General features: G+C 46.0%; 1 protein-coding gene across 8 annotated transcripts in view; it reads left to right on the top strand.

Moving 5' to 3' along the window:
• Positions 1-17,140, top strand: part of Pfkfb3 (6-phosphofructo-2-kinase/fructose-2,6-biphosphatase 3) — an 85,460-nt gene that overhangs the window by 42,495 nt on the left and 25,825 nt on the right. For 2 of the 8 annotated variants that reach the window (XM_063260167.1, XM_003473423.5), the window contains exon 1: positions 15,706-16,132. The exons of 5 other annotated variants lie outside the window; for them this stretch is intronic. In XM_063260167.1, the coding sequence (XP_063116237.1) occupies positions 16,057-16,132 (76 nt within the window). In that variant the 5' untranslated portion in view covers positions 15,706-16,056. Of the gene's footprint in view, positions 1-15,705; positions 16,133-17,140 lie in introns of those variants that run through there. One more of the 8 variants, XM_003473420.5, reaches the window with a different exon arrangement.

Raw genomic sequence — 17,140 nt, 5'->3', positions numbered from 1 at the left:
TAGCTGAGCAGCCAGTGTTGGTCGTGGGGTAGGCAAGAGGCAGTACCACCTGTGCTTCCTAACTCAACTGGGGGATGCCCAAGTGTGAGTGAAGTTTGCTGTCCACATTCAGGTCCAGGCCAAGGAAGGAGGGCAGAGGGCGGAGTGACTGCCAGACTCTGCAATGCTTTTCCAATTCCCCACGGTCCTGATTGCTTCACAGCAGGGCTGCTGTAGCAGCTGGGAGTCCCCATGGATCTACCTTGTTGCCTCAAGTTGAGAAGGTGGATGCAGCCAGCAGGAGGTGGAGCTCCAGAGTACAGGGCACAGTCATGTGCACACACTGGCCCTTGGTCTCTCGGCCCCTCCCTGGGAAGTGCAGGTTTTTTTCTCACTACACCTAGGGCCCTTCCTGGGGACTTCCACTGAGTCCAGCAGTAGGGAGTTTTCTCTGGAATCTCCCTCATAGTTTAGTATCCTAAAAATGCAGCCAGCTTAACTCACACTGGATCTTAGTTCTCAAAACCCTATCAAACAAAAAAAGCCTTTCAGAGCTGCTAAACAGTTTGTCATAAGCCACAGAGAGAAGCAGACTGTAAACTGCTCGAATGCTGACTGTAAACTAAACTACTCTTCTTTCCAAAACACTTCCATACCCTTCCACAGTTCTATTTACTATCATTTCCAGCACATCTGACTCTTGTTTCCTCAATAAAGATTAAAATCCTTGCAGACACAATCCTTGCCATCACTTCAGCCCGAAACTCCATGCAGAGTTGGCACAGTCATGGAGAGGTGAAAGTCGCTGTCCTCATATGGCACTGGAGAAGCTTTTAAACAATTGCAGAGTAAGCCTGTGCCCCATCGGGCAATTCTGCTTTAATTGGAACCTGATGAACCGTACTCATGGATAGTGCTGTGTCAGACAGTCTATAGAGAGCCTGAGACACAGGTGATAAAGGAATTTACCAATAGACAAAGAATACAGGAGAGGCAAGAGTTTATTTAGACCATTGAGTATGCTGTCAAGAGGAACAGCAAGTGAGTTTCCAAGAAAGGAATTGCATAGTCAGGGTGAGAGATTGGAGTTTTTGCAAGGGAAAGAAGACATGTGGAAGGGCCTGAGTTGGCAGATATGGATATCATAGGCATTTTCCAGGATATCTAGTTCCTCATTAATCTTCCAGAAACACGTGCATTGCAACCAAAGTTCCATACCAAAGTGGTAAATTATCAAGGACTCTCACTTAGGCCTCAAAGAGGCTCTCTAGATTTAGATAATGGTTATTGGTATGTTTTAATCTTTTTGGGAAAGATATAACATTAACTTGGGGGAGAAAAAGATGGTTTTATGTGTTTACTTTTATCTTGTGATTTTTTTTTTTTTGTAGTTTTCCTTAGTGCAGTGGTTTATGACTGCCCAGTACATGCTTGGCAGATATGAGTTGTCAAAGAAATTTGGATCCTGAGAATTTTAGCCCCTTTATTACCACAGTTATCTTTTAGAAGTCTCCTGTATGACGGCTTCAGTGTTAGCAACCGCTGACCTCAGTCCTGTTCAAGTCCAGTAATCAGCTTTGCACATTCACTTCTTGTCTTAGTTGTTTTCCTCTCATTCCTGAGACAAAATACCTGATGTCCAGAATTAAGGGAGGAAAGATTTATTTAGCTCACAGTTTGTGGATGTTTCAGTCCATAATCCACTGGCTCTGAGGTGGAGTCATGTGACTGTGGGGCAACGGTTCACAGTGATGGAAGATAGCAAAAGCAACAAGAGCCAGAAGGGGCAAAGAGCAAGAAAGGAGTTGGAAATAAGCCTCTTTCTGCCTCTTTTATGTTATCCAGACAGTGGGGATTGGGGTGGTGCCAATCCAATCAGTGGATTTATCTAGCAATCACCTAGCTTTAATCCCAGCACCTTAATCCCAGCATTGCACTACAGATCAGCCACAAACTCTTGATTCACTAGATACCCTCCAAAAAGCCTGCCCCCACCCCCTCCATGACTGCATGAGGCTTTGAGGGGACTTGTAGACACAAACGGTAACATTTCTTTTCTCCCAGGACATCCAGTTATTAGCTTAGATCTCACCTTACTAAAATCCGGTCATAAATGCTCTGATTTCTATAGTGAGGAAGCCAAGTTCTCATTGTCTATAGGGAGTCTATTGGAAGAAGGATTATGGTGACAAGAATAGGCAGACGGTTTCCTGTAACCTTCTGACACAGCACTGTGTACTCACAAGGCCCTTGATTGTTTCCGTGGTTCCTCTTTTAATCCCCTCATTGTTTGCTGAGGAGGACAAAAATGGCTAGCTTCCTCAGTCATCTGTCCCCAGGACTGTTGGGATGCACTGTTTCTGCAGGTAGCTCAGTCTGTCACATGCTGATTGTTATGGGAGGGTTATACCCTAAATTGTTTATGAGCCAGTGAAACAATCAGTTTAACACAAATTGGTGTCAGACGCTTTTCTGAAAACCTATCTTTGACAAGGTTGGCAAAAGTTTATCATAAAGACAGTGGCCCTCATCTGGGTGTGATTGCGCATGACTGTGATTCTGGCTACTCAGGAGGTTGGGGCAGGAAGATCAAAAGTTTGAAGACAGTCTGGGCAATTTAGTGAGATCTTTCAAGAGAAGATAAAAAGGGCCAAGGGTATAACTCAGAGATACTCCCTCCCCTTGCTTACATATGTGAGGCTCTAGGTTCAGTGCTTGGCACTGAACCCACCCCAGTGTTCGTCATTATCTTTCAACATTGATTTCTGAATGATCAAAGATGTCTTCTTGATTCATTGTTCATTCAAAATTTGTCAGAATTTTGGCCAGTTGTATATAATTTCCAAATCTGGGGGAAAAACCTTTTGAGGTGAACATGCAGACTTTTTGCTCTTTTATGTGCTGTATGACATTTAACATTTTCAAGTTTTAACTTTTCATTTTGTAATAATTTCAGACTTACTGAAAAGTTGCAAAAATGATGCAAAGCACTTTCCGGCAGCCTTTGCCCAGATTGTGCAGATGTTAACATTTTATTCTGGTTGCTCTGTCATTCTTTTTCTCTCTTTTCTTATGTATGTATCTATCCATTTATTCTTCCCTTGGCTATGTATCTCTGTCTTTACTCCGAGAAAGTGTATGTATAGGTAGATAGGTAGCGTGGGCGTGCGTGCATGTTTGTCGATCTGGGTGTGTATTGAAAGAGAAAGAAATGTATTTTGGTTTGAAGCCATTTGAGAACTGATGCAGACTTAGTGTCCCTTTGCCCCTAAATTCTTAAGAATATATTTTGCTGGGGATTTAGCTCAGTGGCGTTAAGCGCCTGTCTAGCAAGCATGAGGTTGTGAGTTTGATCCGCGGTACAAAAAATAAATAAATGAATAAATAAAAGAATATATTTCTTAAAATGAGGATAGTACAGTGATAAAAAATTAGGAAATCAGTATTGTTACACTAATATCCAATGCTGGCATTATTTAAATCTCACTAATTTTCCTGCTAGGGCTAGAGACAGGGTCTCACTGTGTGGTTTAGACTGGCCATGAACCTACTAGAACCTACTATGTAGTTGAGGCTGGCCTCGTACTTATGGAGTCTTTCTGCTTCAGCCTCTTGAGTGCTGGGATTACAGGTATGAGCCATCACACCCAGTTTACAGTTCTGCTTCTCCTCCTCTTCCTCTTCTTTCTCCTGTTCCTCCTCTTCTTCCCCTTTTTCCTCCTTCTTCTTTTTCTTTTTGAAGCAAGGTCTTGCTACACAGTTCAAGCTGGCCTTGAGCTCACTTCATAGCCCAGGCTAGTCTCCACCTCACAATGATCTTCCTGCCTCAGCCTCCTGAGTGTTGAGGGTTCTTTATTTATAGTAAAAGACAACATTTTGATTGACTCAGTGTTTTATGCAGACATACAAGTTTCAGTGAGTTGTCATATGTCTTCCATTCCCTCATACTTACCTCTCTCTGATTTCTCAGCTTTGGTACTTTGGAAGAGTACAGGTACTTTTCTTAAACAGTTAAAAAATTTTAAAGCTGGACATGGTGGTGCGTGCCTTATAATCCTAGGACTCAGGAAGCTGAGGCAGAAACATCAAAGGTTTGAGGCCTTTCTGGGTCACATAGTAAGAATCTGTCTCAAAAAAGCCCCCACAAACTAAGTTGTGGTAAAAACATATTATGCAAAATTTACCATCTTAATCATTTTTATGTGTACAGTTCTGTAGACTTAATCATAGTCATGTAAGCGATCCCTAGAAGTTCTTGCAAAAGTGAAACCCTGTACCCACTAAACCACGCCTCATTTTTCCTTCCCTGATCCAGGTCACTACCATTTTACTTTCCTTTTCTCTGCCTCTGCCTTGAGTAAGTCAGTGGAATCTCACAGTATTTTTTTTTTTTTTTTTTTTTTTTGTCTTTTTGAGACAGAGTCTCATTATGCAGCTCACTTTGCAGCCCAGGCTGGTCGTGAACTTGTAAGTTCTCCTGCCTCAGCCTCCCAAGTGCTGGGATTATAGGAGTGTGTCACCACTCCCAGCTTTAGTACTTGTTTTTAGGTGACTAGCTTCTTTCCTTAGCACGAGGGGCTTGCGGCTCTTCCATGGTGCAGTGTGTGTCAGAATTGCTGTCCTTTTTGAGGCAAATATTCCACATGTACACGTGCTGCAGTCCATTCATTTCTGATGGACACTTGGCTGCTTCCGTCTCTTTGTCACTGTGAATAGTGCTGCTACGTATGACACTAGTATTTGGGTCACTTATGTTTTCAAATGTCCCTCAGTTTGGGCCTGCATGTTGCTTGTCTGTGGTTAGGCCTGCATTCTGCACATTTGGCAGGAATACCTGAGGGGTGAGTGATGTGCTCCTCTCAGACCGGTGAGGTCAACTCTGATCCCTTGCTTAAGGGTGATGTCTGCCAGGCTTTTCTGGTGGAAGGTGCTATTTTCCTTTTGTGGTTAGTCAGTATTTTGTGGGGAGATAGTTTAGGACTCTGCAAATCTTTGGTTTTCTTTTCAATCAAACTTTCACCCACTTGATGATTATTATGTGAAACAGTTATTCCTGTGATTACCAAATGGGGATTTATGAATCCCGTCATTCTTGTACATTTATATGCTGGCATTGCACTCTGAGGGAGTACAATTTTCCCACTCTCTGTGCTCATTCAGCCTTTCAATTATTTTGTTTGACTTAAATAATGTCAAAGGTTCTTATTTTTCTCTGAGTTATAATCTATTACCATCATTAGGGCTGGGGATTTAGCTCAGTGACACAGCACCTGCCTGGCAAGTGTGGTGCTCTGAGTTCAATTCCTGATTTAAAAAAAAAAAAAAAGATTTATGATCCATTACCATCATGATTTATTGCTTAGATTATGTCTGATTTGGCATACAGTGGGAACCTCTGTAGACTCTTGAGTCTTTTTGGTGGATCTTTAATGTCTTACAAATTTATAATTTAGCATCAGCATTTCCTCTTTCTTTGTTTCTTTCTCTCTCTCTTTTCTTTTCTTTTCTTTTCTTTTTCTTTTTTTTTTTTTTGAGTAGTACAAGCTGGTTTTGAATTTGCTATGTATTCCATACTGGCCTCAAACTCATGGCAATGCTCTAGCCTCAGCCTCCTAAATGCTAGGAGTACAGGTACATACCTCCGTGTCTGATTGTGCTTCCTATCTTTTTGTTTTGTTTTTTTTTTTTTTGAGACAGGCTTTCATTACGTAGTTCAGATTGTCCTTGAACTCACTGGGTAACCCCCTGCCTCAGCCTCCCAAGCGCTGGAATTATAAGTGTATGCTATTGTGCCCAGCATCTGCTTCCTATATTTAAACAGTGATCAGTTATGGGCTACACATGAAGTACTAAATAACTAAGATTAAAAAAATTTCAAGCTATACATGACTGTATTAGTTAGCTTTTTATTGCTGGACAAAGTACTCCATGTATACAATTTAAAGGAGGAGAGGTTTACTTTGGTTCAAGGGTTCAGAGGCCTCAGTCCATAGTTGGCTGGTTCTAAGCAGCAAACATCATGCAGAAGGATGTGGTAGAGGAAAGCTGCTCACCTCATGGCATCTGAGCAAAACTTAAGGGAAGAGCATCAGAAAGCACAGGTCCAGGGACCAAATGCAGTGCAGTCCCCAAACTCATGTCCCCATGATCCATAGTCTCATACACACCTACCCAGCCAACCAAATTATCCATGAAGATTAAACATCAAGTGTGGTGTGGTGGTGCACCCCTGTAATCCCAGCACTCAAGGAGGCTAGGCAAGAGGATCACAAGTTGAGGTCCTTCCTGGGCAACTTACTGAGACCCTGTCTCAAAAGAAAAAAATTTTAAAAAGAGATAGGGATTTAGTTCACTGGGAATGTAAAGGGCCCCTAGGTTTGATGCCTCAAGTAACACACACACACACACACACACACACACACACACACAACATTAACTATCAAAATGGTCAAAGATGGTCACAAGAAGCTGGCCCCAGGGAAAATATTTAAAGGTATATTTGTAAAAATACATTTATTGCTTAAATGAGAAATGGGAACAACTATTTCTTGTTAGAGTGTGAGCCCTATGTCACACTTTGCCAGCACGGATGGCTCAAGAGCCATTGCAATCAAAGTGGCTTGTCAAAGGGATGTCTCACCCAGTGACTCCTAGACCCTTCACCCGAGTTGGTGAAATACATGACTAAGTGTCAGATCACTGGTTTGATTCCCAAATTTACTCAATATTGTAGTTTTAGCCTCAAAGACTTTAAAGTGGAAAACAACCCCTGAGATGTTTGACTTTGAAGAGCCTTATGCAATGCAGAGTCACAGAGCTGGTGAGAGATAGAGTTGGAACCGCCCCCTGCAGTCAGAGGGTCCCTGTTTGGAGGGTTAGTCTGAGGCTGGCTAGTTTGATCCAAGCTCTGCTGGAAATCCCTCAATAAAGTGTGATGGACAGGCATTAGCCTGCTGCTTGAGACCAAGAATGAGGCAGGCACTTCTTATCTCTGGCCACTGCTGCCACTGTGCCAGGAAGGTGTCTGCTATTGTTTGCATCTGGAGTGTCCCCTGAGGGCTCACATGTGGACAGCTTGGTCCCCAACCTGTGGCACTACTGGGAGGTGGCAGAACCTGGGAGGTGGGGAGGAAGGAAAGTTAAGACACTGGGGATCTGGCCTTGAAGAGGTATTGGGACACTGGACCTTTCTCTTCTTCACCTCCCTCCCTTCCTCTCCCCTCGTTCCTTCTTTCCTTCTCTTTTTCCATCCTCCCCGCAGTTTCCAGGCTGATGTGAGATGAGCAGTCTCTCTCATCACATGCTTACGCCATGCCATGATGTACTGTCCTGCCATATGGACTGAAACCTTCAGTATCTGAGTTAAAAAAACTCTTGCTCTTTTCTAAACTGAGTATCTCAGGTATTTTGGTACAGTAGTGGAAAGCTGACTTAGACAGCACTGTCCTTGCACCTTTGAATCAGTGCCTGGTTTCTGTTCATGGGGGCAATACGATGCAAAGCAACTGCCCATCCATTTGTAAGGAGCTACCATTCTATCTCATAGCCTTGTGCTTTATCTCACGTCTAGTTTTTTTTAGCTGTTCCTTGATTGCCTTTCTCTGGAGTTGCCAATTTGTAGACATTTGTAGACATTGCCCTTGAAAGGTGTCGTACTGAATTGAATTCTTCTTACTACTGATGATTACAGATGGTCCCTTTTTGTAGTTTGAGTACTATGCCTTAACATAGCCTAGCTGGGGTGAAGTTTTCTAGCATCTAGTCCTCATTGCTTTCCAAAATGTACTTTTTTTCTTCAACTTGACGTGCTCTATTTTTAGGATGTTTTTCACTGGGAGAAGAAAGAAGCATGAGGGGGAACAGAGTGGGGAAAGATGCCAGTAAGCTCTGGTTCACCAGCCAGAGTTGCTCCATTGCACATGTCTGCACACTGGCACAGGCAGGCCTTGCGACACCTCGCCTGTCCCCTGCTTTCTCAATGAGGCTTCCTCTGTGCGTCACACTGTCTTGTACTCAGCAGAAGGTGGTCTGGTGCTGGTTTCCCTTTTTCCCAGTCCTGGGTTAGTAACCTTGGTTGACTTACCTTTGACTCTTTCCCTATCCTCTTGTGCGTGCATGTGTGTGTGCGTGTGTGTTGGGAGTATGTTAATGATCTGTGGAGCTAAGGAAACCAAGAAGTGAAGACTAAATTGCAGATTAGTCCAGAGCACAGGAATTCTACCCAGACATCAGAAGCGCCACTTGGGGTGGACCTAGACAGTTTGAAATGCTTATCTTTATGTCTTTTTGCATGGGTTGAGTACTGTATCCAAAGCACTTTTACTCACACTGAATTTGATCCTCATGACAATCTCTTGAGGTAGATGGGCTGCTAACATCCTCATACATGCAATAGCCCTAGTGAGTGGCTGATTCTCCTCCTCACAGCTCCATGGTTTCTGTAAGATTTATAGATGGTATTTCCAGCCCATAACGTGTGCCAGTGCTTTTCCCCACTCAGGATTCTTTGTGGATTAGTGACATAATTGCAAGTATAAACATTCATTTATCAAACAAGCACATATGGGACATTTTTTCTGTCTGACATTGTGGTAGTCTCTGGTGATTCAATGATGAACAGTTGTCCATGTTTTCCAGCTGCTGATAATCCAGTAATTGCTATCAAGTTTTTATTTGTGTTTCACTGAGAATAATGGGAATCACTGATCTCTGCCAGTAGAGAAGTGGAAGAGTGGGCTCCTCACCAACAGATAAGGGAACTGCATCGAAACTAAGTATAGATAGGGTCAAGACCAGGCTCTGGGCTCTAAACTTCCAGGCCATGTCCCTGCCCCCACACTATAATCTCCTCCCTTCCTCCCATTCCTACTGATTGGCTTTGGCAATGAGCCATGGTGAAGAATCTAAACCGAGACCACCTAGGGGGTCCCTGGAATTGCCTCGTGTAGTAATTTTGAGTTCTTGGCTTATTTTGGTATTTTTCATAGGTCTTATAGTGTCACTTAACACTAATCTTTCCCTAGAGTCCAACTCTTAATGTCATTAAGTGAATACATGCTTTTGTCCCTTCATCAAGAGAAAATGATCTTTGTGCTGCTCTAAAGTCAGAGTGGGATCTTTATCCTGGCATGTTTTACTTGGGACATGATGTTGCTTACTAGTGTTTGAAGATGACCATATGCGGTTGGAAGAGAGCACAGGCTTATTCTGTGTCTAACAACAGAGTGAAATCACAGGGGAGAAATTCCATAAAGATAAATGTATCTCTGTCCAGTAGTATGGTCTAATAATGTAGCAGACATCCAAACTGAGGCTTTCTGGGAAGGAATCTGGTTGTTTATACACTGTGTGTAGCATCTGCCTGCTCTCTCTATCCACTGGGACAAATAGCTGAGAGATAGGTTGCCTTACTGTGAGGAAACAGCCTGAACTACCAGAAATAGTGATCAAGGAACCAGCCACAGAGACCCATTTACAGTATCTACCGATTTTTAGAAAATATTCTGCCTTGTAAAGTTCATGTAGTACTTTTCTTGTGACAACAGTGGGATTTCTCCTGCTTCTTTTGCATTCATGATTTGGGAAAAGAGGCTTAGGAGACACATGAGGTGCACCACGGATTGGTAATGGCCATGGTACATACCCGCTACCCCAGGACAGATCTTCATCCGGAGCTCTCCTGTAAGCTGTTATGAGTTACTATGTTTCTGGATTTTTCTTCAGCTTCTCTTTATGTTGTGTTTATGTCTACAAAATACTGCTGTTAAGAACCTTCTTCTGCAAGAAACAAAGCCATTTTGGTTCTAGGGTATACTTCCATGGAAAGGCAGGATTAAATGTCAAGAAAAGAACTGGCTAGTCCTTTAGCCACACCTCCGTGGGTGACTGGCCACATCTGCCTAGGGCACTATGGCCCAGGGTCTAGTCTTCAGATTTTACTATTAAGAAGAGGGAGTTTTGCAGTGTATACAGATATAGATAAATTTAGAGAGTCTAAGTCACAAACCAGACTGGTCACGGAATGGTATATGCATTAGTACATTTTCTGTTACTGTAATGAAATACCAGAAACGGGATAATTTTATTTAAAAAGTTCACATCGCTCATGGTTCTAGCCTAGGGCCAAAGGACTACATCTGGCTATGGCCTTCTTGCTGACAGAGTTGCAAGGCAGCACACAGCATCACATAACAAAAGAAAGGGCGCATGTGTACCACTTCTCACATCTCTTCCTGTTCTTTGAAAACCATCAGGATTCAATCATGAGGGCTCCACTCCCGCCTGCCTTATCAAATCCTACTCCCCCCTATAAGTATCCACTCTCCTAATATGTACCTCATAGTGAGGAGTTATCTACTGAGCCACTTTCACCCCAAGGAAAGACACTGTTCAGCATAAAGCTCTCAGGACCTCTCCTGAACTCAGGGCTCTATTTTAAGAATGTCCTTTGATGGCAAAGACTACAAACCCATTTATATTCTCCTAAAGCTGAAAGCAACAGAATAATCCCCCACCAGAAAACCCTAAGACACAGCTGGAGCTTGATTCCGTTTCTCTCTAGGTGCAGGGTTTGTACAAATTCTATGTGTATATTTTGTGTCACTTGGAAGAAACAATGATCTTGTCAACACATGCAGATCATCACGGAGTTTTTATTTTTCTACCAAGTTCTTCCTACCTCATTGCCAAAATATATGCAGTCTACACATTTTTCCCCCCAGAATTTGAGTAAACTAGCACTGATTTAACATTGTTTTAAAAAATTAACTTTTGGTTTTGAAATAACTATAGACTCACGAGAAGTTGCAAAATAGTACATAGAGTCCCTTGAACATTTCACCCAACTTCCTCCAACAGTAACATCTTATGTAACTGTCAGAAAATATCAAAGCCAAGAGTCTGACATTGATATATGCTGTGAATTAGGTTATAGTATATTTGATCTTTAAAAAACATGAACGCTTTGAAGTCATAATACAATACGTGCTAACACAAACACTCTACATGTTGATATTGGGTGAGAAGATTGATGAAAACTTTTTTTTTCTCTTTGTTTTTTTGAGATAGGGTCTCGCTATGCAGTTCAGGCTGGATTTGAGCTCACTTTGTAGCCCAGGCTAGTCTCGAACTTGTGACAATCCTCCTGCCTCAGCCTCCCAAGTGCCAGGATTACAAGTGTGTGCCATCATGCCCAGCTTGATGAAGATTTTCAAAGCTAGGTGTGATACATCCATAGTCAGGTTCAGGAATATGGTCCCATGCCCAAGGAGTGACCTTAAGAAGGGGAAAGGCTCACAGGAGGGCAGAGTAACATGGAAAGGAAATGCTGGAGGGTTCGGTAAGACTTATTTAAATTGCATAATTTGAGTTGCTTCACCCAGAGCTGGGCTGTGGCAAACTCTAATAATGAGAAATTTAAATCTACTAATTGGAGATAAAAGAAATGGTGTCTGTAGAACAATAATAAATTATTTTTATTTTTAACAGACTTTACTTTTTTAGAGAGGTTTTAGGTTGGGGGTAAAATCAGGAGATGGCAGTTCCCATCTGTGGCCCCTACCCTCCTTCCTAGTCCCCGCCAACCCCAGGGAGAGTGGTTGAATCCTACAATATATAACTGTTTCAAGTTAGCCTCTTTCACTCAGTAATATGCATGTAAGACTCCTATGTACCTTTTTGTGTTTTTTTTTTTTTTTTTTTTTTTTTAGCTCAATTCTCAGCACAGAATCATATTCCCTATTACTCCTGTGTACTAACCAGTCGCATTCCTGGAGCCCCTCAGAATCGTGTTCCATTGCCTGGATGTCCTGTAGCTTGGCTGTTCATCTACCACAAGGCATCTTGATTGTCTCCATGTTTGAATGAAAACTGCTATAAACATCTGCATGCACATTATGATTTGAATTTCACCCTCCTATGTGATATTGTATAGACAGTTTAAGTATCTATTCTCATCATATGTTATAAATATTTTAATCACTCTATTTTTCTCTTTTTCTTTTTCTCCCTTTGTCCCTCCCTCCCTCTCTCCTCTTCCCTCTTCCTCCTTCTTCTTCCTTCTCTCTCTTTCTTTTTTTTTGGGGGGGGCAGGGTCTCATTATGCAGTTCAGGCTGGTCTTAAACTCATTTTATAGCCCAGGCTAGTCTGGAACTTGCAATGATCCTTTTGCCTCAGCCTCCTGAGTGGGGGGATGTGCCACCATGCCTGGATTTTCTTTTGATTTTTGAGACAAGGTCTCACTAAATTACCCAGGCTGGCCTGGAAGTCATGACACTTCTGCCTCACCATCTGAGTTGCCTGGGATTATAGGCATACATGACCACATCACCAGGATACACATATTTTATTTAAACCAGGTGTGGTGGCACACACCTATCATCCCAGCACTTGGTAGGATTAATTGCCCTTTATTAAAAAGACAAAACAATCTCCCCCAAACCCAAATATTTTATTTTTTAAAAAATCACCCCCTTCTGGCTTTGGATGGGTTTTGCTGTTTATTTGGTGTCTCCTTCATTCTCTCATTTCTGGGAATTTTCAAAGGAGCAAATAATGATGTTTTGTGTCTAATTAGCAACTTCTGATTGCTCATAGCCTGCCACAGCTTGTTACAGATCTCATTCTCTCCCTGGGGATAAGCATGGTTTAAATCTTAACTAGTTGGCGTGGGACCATGAAAATGGGGTTCCTTATTGCTGTCATACAGCCATGTCTGGGAACACTACTAAGGGTTAGATGAGACTGGTCAGCAGAAAGTGAGTATGAAGAGAAAAGTCACTTCCTTGCCTTTTCACCAACACTGGGCGCAATGAATTCACCTGCAGCAGCACAGCAGGCACTGGATAGGTTCTTCTCGAATATTAGACTATTGTTTTAAGTAAGCACCCTGCCAATGACTCCTCTTCACAATGAAGCCTTTCCCTGTGCTTTCCTTCCAAATAGTGTAATTGTTTTGGGTGGTATCTCCTGAATCACAGTTTGATGTTCCCTTAATTAGGATTCCCCTCAGCTTGCTGGGTTATGGTGAGTCTATCATGGGCCCCAGGAGAGGAGACGCCTATCTGCTGTTTGTGTCATGTATAGAACCCACCCCCTCAAAAACCACCCTGTTTACCTAATTGGCTTTCTTCCTTGGTCTCAAGCCTGATTCTTTGACTGCTTTAATTTCTAGACCTCCCTTTTGTTCCTTCCCTTAAGATTGGGGGCGTCTATCTGGCTCTAATAGGTCTAGGACCAATGACTCAGAATCTAAGAAAAATTGTCAGTCTGCCTAAGTGATTGCAGATCTTCTAGTTATACAAATAGGATGCATTAAAGGAACGTTCACATTCAGGACAGCCTTTCTAAAGGGCTGCACTGATAATGTCATCTGAGGACTTGATGAAGCCCTGGAGGGCCACAGTTGAGGTGAAGATAGAGAGGAAGAGGAGAATGTCTAAACTGACAAATGCTGAGCCAAACAGTTAGAATACACAGGTAGTTGCAATTGAACTGTACATAAGAGGTTTTGTCCTGAGGCAATTTTACCTCCCACAGGGACTCTAATTTACTTAGGGCTACAAGAGTTTATAGCTGGCCATTAAAAAACAAAACAAAACAAATAAACAAAACCCCGGCAAAACAAGTGTAAATTCGTCTTTGTCCTCCAGCACTACTGGTTTGATAGCTATTCCAAGCAGCAGGGAAGTTAAGTTGACTTCCCTTTGTCAACTGCATATCTCCTGCAGGGGACTGGGGGAGAAATCCGCCTTTGTTGTGATGCCCACAGCGTTAATCTTATTGACACTGGGCAGGGAAAGTCCCTGATCTGTGAATGCTCATCTGGGGACATCAACTCTTTCCTGTCCTTTCAGCTGACCCTGGTCACATGGTTAGTCAGGTCAAGCTCTTCGCCTTAGGGTGAAGACCCCACCCCTGAAACTTGGATATCATAGAAAGCCACCTGGTCCCCTGGCTTGGTCTGTAGGTTCATGCAAATGTTTAGTGACCTAGTAGCTGGCGCGGTGGCGCACAGCGGTTGCTGGGGGCTCTCCCTGTTCACAGCCTGCCACCCTCCTCGGGCCCTGCGAACCCCGGTTTGGGAGCTCTTCCTAGTGGCTCCAGCACTCGATGGCTGTTGTGCTCTTCTTCAGTCAACTCACTGTTTCAGGCAGTCTCCCTTGGGCATTCTAGGGTGTCACCTCTGGCATTTGCTCCCAGTGCAGAAAAACAAGTCCAAGAACAGTGCATCGAGTTTCTGAACAGCTGCCCAAGCGAGCGCTGAAACCAGACCGTCAGCAAAGCTGTCTGGGGAGCTGGGGCTCCAGGGAGGGCGGCGCGGGGAAGGAGGGAGGGGGCGTGGTAGTGAAGGTCTGAGCTGGGTGGTCCTGGAGGTGGGGGGTGTCACTGGCCAGGTGGGCGTCTCCAGGCATTCGGGGCCCCTTGGCAAACCAAACTGCTGGAGAGGGCGGGGCCTGGGTGGGGCGGGTGAGCCAGGCGGGAGCAGCTGTGCCCGCCGCCAGGGAGCGGGAGCCCTCCCAGCAGAGCATGCAGGACGTGAGCGACGTGTGGCAGCCTCTGCACAGACTTTTCCACCGCAGTGTGGGATTCAGCGAGCACCGCCTTCTTCACACCAATCACAGCTCAGCCTCGGCGCGAAATGAGAGCCTCTCGGCTAAGCAGCGCAGCAGCGCCTCTGTGCCCATCCTTTCTTGCGAAAGTCACACTCATGTCGTGCCTCTGCGCGGGCGGCGGTCCCCGTCCAAAATGCCCCAGATTTTCACTTCACGGCCTGTGACCTAGCTACATGACTGTCGTGCGTCGCTAGCCAATGCAATCTATGAGGGCCTGGAAAGGCGAGAGGGCACGAACATCCCCCAAAAGCGGCGACGTAAAGGTGTAGGGTTCGGAGGAAAAATAAGTTATAAAAGTTTGCGTGATCAAGATGCCTCCCCTAAATAGTTATTCGGGGCTTATCGTCAGGTAAAGAATTGCACATGGGGATGGGGTCTAGTTTTGTTGACTGCTCGGAAAGATAAAGGTTTATTGGGCACTGTGAAAAACCAAGAGGCCGGTTGTACCAGCCCGCAAAGTTGAACTTCAGGCAAACCTCTGGGGCTTTCCTGCCCCCTCTCTTGTCCAGCATAGCAGGCCCCTCAGTTCCCGTCGTGGGGCCCGGTGAGGGGCGCAGCGCTCACCACAAATCCAGATTCCGGGGAGAGATGAAAGTGCAGGGGAAGGCCGTCCTGCGCTGGTGGTGGAACGCGGGAGGTGGCGCCTCACAGGTAGCTCTGGCTAGGGTCTAACACCTGTATTATAACCCGCTCCGGAGTAACTGACAAGGATTGAGGCGCCGCTGCTATTAAAGCTGAATCGGAGGGATGCATTTTACCCAGCATCGTAGGGGATGGGCTGCGGGCCCGACTGGACAGAGCCGGGTCGCTGGGGTCCTCTCGCACTATTCGAGGGGTTATCCTGGGAAGCTGTGCCAGGGGATAACTGCAGAAAAAAGAATAACAGGAGTAAAAAGCCAGCCGGGGCCGGGCGATCTGGCAGAGATAGGGACTGGGCTGCTGGAGCAGGGTGCGATGTGCTGCCGCCGGCCCGCAGAGGGCGCCAGCAGGCCGTCCCCTGGCTCGCCCACCCTCCTCCCCTCGTGAAAGGGGGCTGGGACGCCAGGAATGCGGCCCGCCCTGAGGCTGACGCGCAGCGCTGCCAAGCTCGGATACTTAAAAAGGCCGAGCAGTGCGTGTGGCACCTCAGTCGAGCTGGAGAGGAGGAGAGAGGGGGTGCTGCGCGGTGGGAGCGTGGCTGTCACTGCGCCCCAGCATCCCTGAGATTCCCGGACCGCCGAGCCGGCCGTGCGCGCATCCACAGCCCGGCGCCCCTCGCAGCGCTTGCCGAACCCCCCGCCTGCGCGCGTCTCGGACTTAGCACAAAGCACGTTTCCCCAAGCAGCGCGGGGAGCTCGGCAGCGCGCCGCCGCCGCCGCCGCACGCACCCTGCCCTCCTTTGTTCTGGGGGTGGGCGGCTGCTCTTTTCCCCACGTCTTCGGAATCCCCTCTCGGGGTGGCGGGCCACCGAGTGCAGCTGCGAAGATGCCCTTGGAGCTGACTCAGAGCCGGGTGCAGAAGATATGGGTGCCCATCGACCACCGGCCCTCGTTGCCCAGATGTGAGTGCAGCTGCGCGAGGCCAGGCTGCGGGGTGTGCCGCGTGCAGGGTCGGGCCATTGTGTGTGGCCGCTTTGTGCTGGTGCCCTTCTGCGGGCTGCGCGCTCCTGAGCGCCGCGCCGGCGGGGACTGGGCGGCGGCGGGATGCGCCTCTCGGGCCGGACTGCGGGGGCGCTGTGGCCCCGGAAACTGCAAGCGTGCCTGGCCGGGGCCGCGGCGTAGGTGGAAAGCTTGCGCCTGCGGGAGCTGGAGCTGCCGGCCGGCGCGCCCTGCCCCGGTACCCGCGCCTCCGTCCCTCCCTAGGGTTCGGGCCTCCTTGGGGTTTGCATCTCCCTCTTTTACCTCTCTGCACTGTCTCTTCCGTCATGCTGTATACTGGTCTCTTTCTATCACTGTGCAAAATTTTCTCGTCTCTATATTTTGTTTCTCTCTTCTCTCCCCGTATTTTTTCTCCGTATATATTTCTGTGGTCTCTCCCTGTCCCCTCTCGATTCCCACCTGCCACTTCTCTGTATATTTTGTCTTCCTCTCACACTCGGTGGAGAGCAGGGACATCCATGCGCGGGGCGACAAGGGAGTCACTGAGAACCAAGCCTTAACTCCTGATTTTAGCGGAGAGTGTGGGTTGGTAACTTCGCTGCTGGCAGTGTTTCAAACACCAGCGCACACGCAAACTTCCCCCAGCTCGGAATTTGCTGACAATGTGTTCTGCTCTGCCCATCACTCTTGGTGAAAGATTTGGGGAGAGTACCCTTGGATTCATTCTTAGCTACAGTGCACACTCTCTGGGAAGGGCAATTGGAATAGCTCTTAAGGGACACTGTCCTTTCAGATAACCGCAGGTGCCTACCGGGTGGACAGGGGCCAGCTGACTGACGGTAACCGGGGAATCCAAGGGAAAGCCCTAGAGATGGCTTCTGGTCATCCGAGAGCAGCTGAGCACCAGACTGTTAGCTGGGTTTCTCTGCTGCCACGTTTCTCAGGATGGTCCTCGCAGGATGTGACAGCTT

This window comes from Cavia porcellus, unplaced genomic scaffold (assembly GCF_034190915.1).
Source record: "Cavia porcellus strain 051 isolate PalLab524CR breed Dunkin Hartley unplaced genomic scaffold, mCavPor4.1 scaffold_13, whole genome shotgun sequence".
Taxonomy (NCBI): domain Eukaryota; kingdom Metazoa; phylum Chordata; class Mammalia; order Rodentia; family Caviidae; genus Cavia; species Cavia porcellus.
This window is presented reverse-complemented; position numbering and strand designations above follow the sequence as displayed.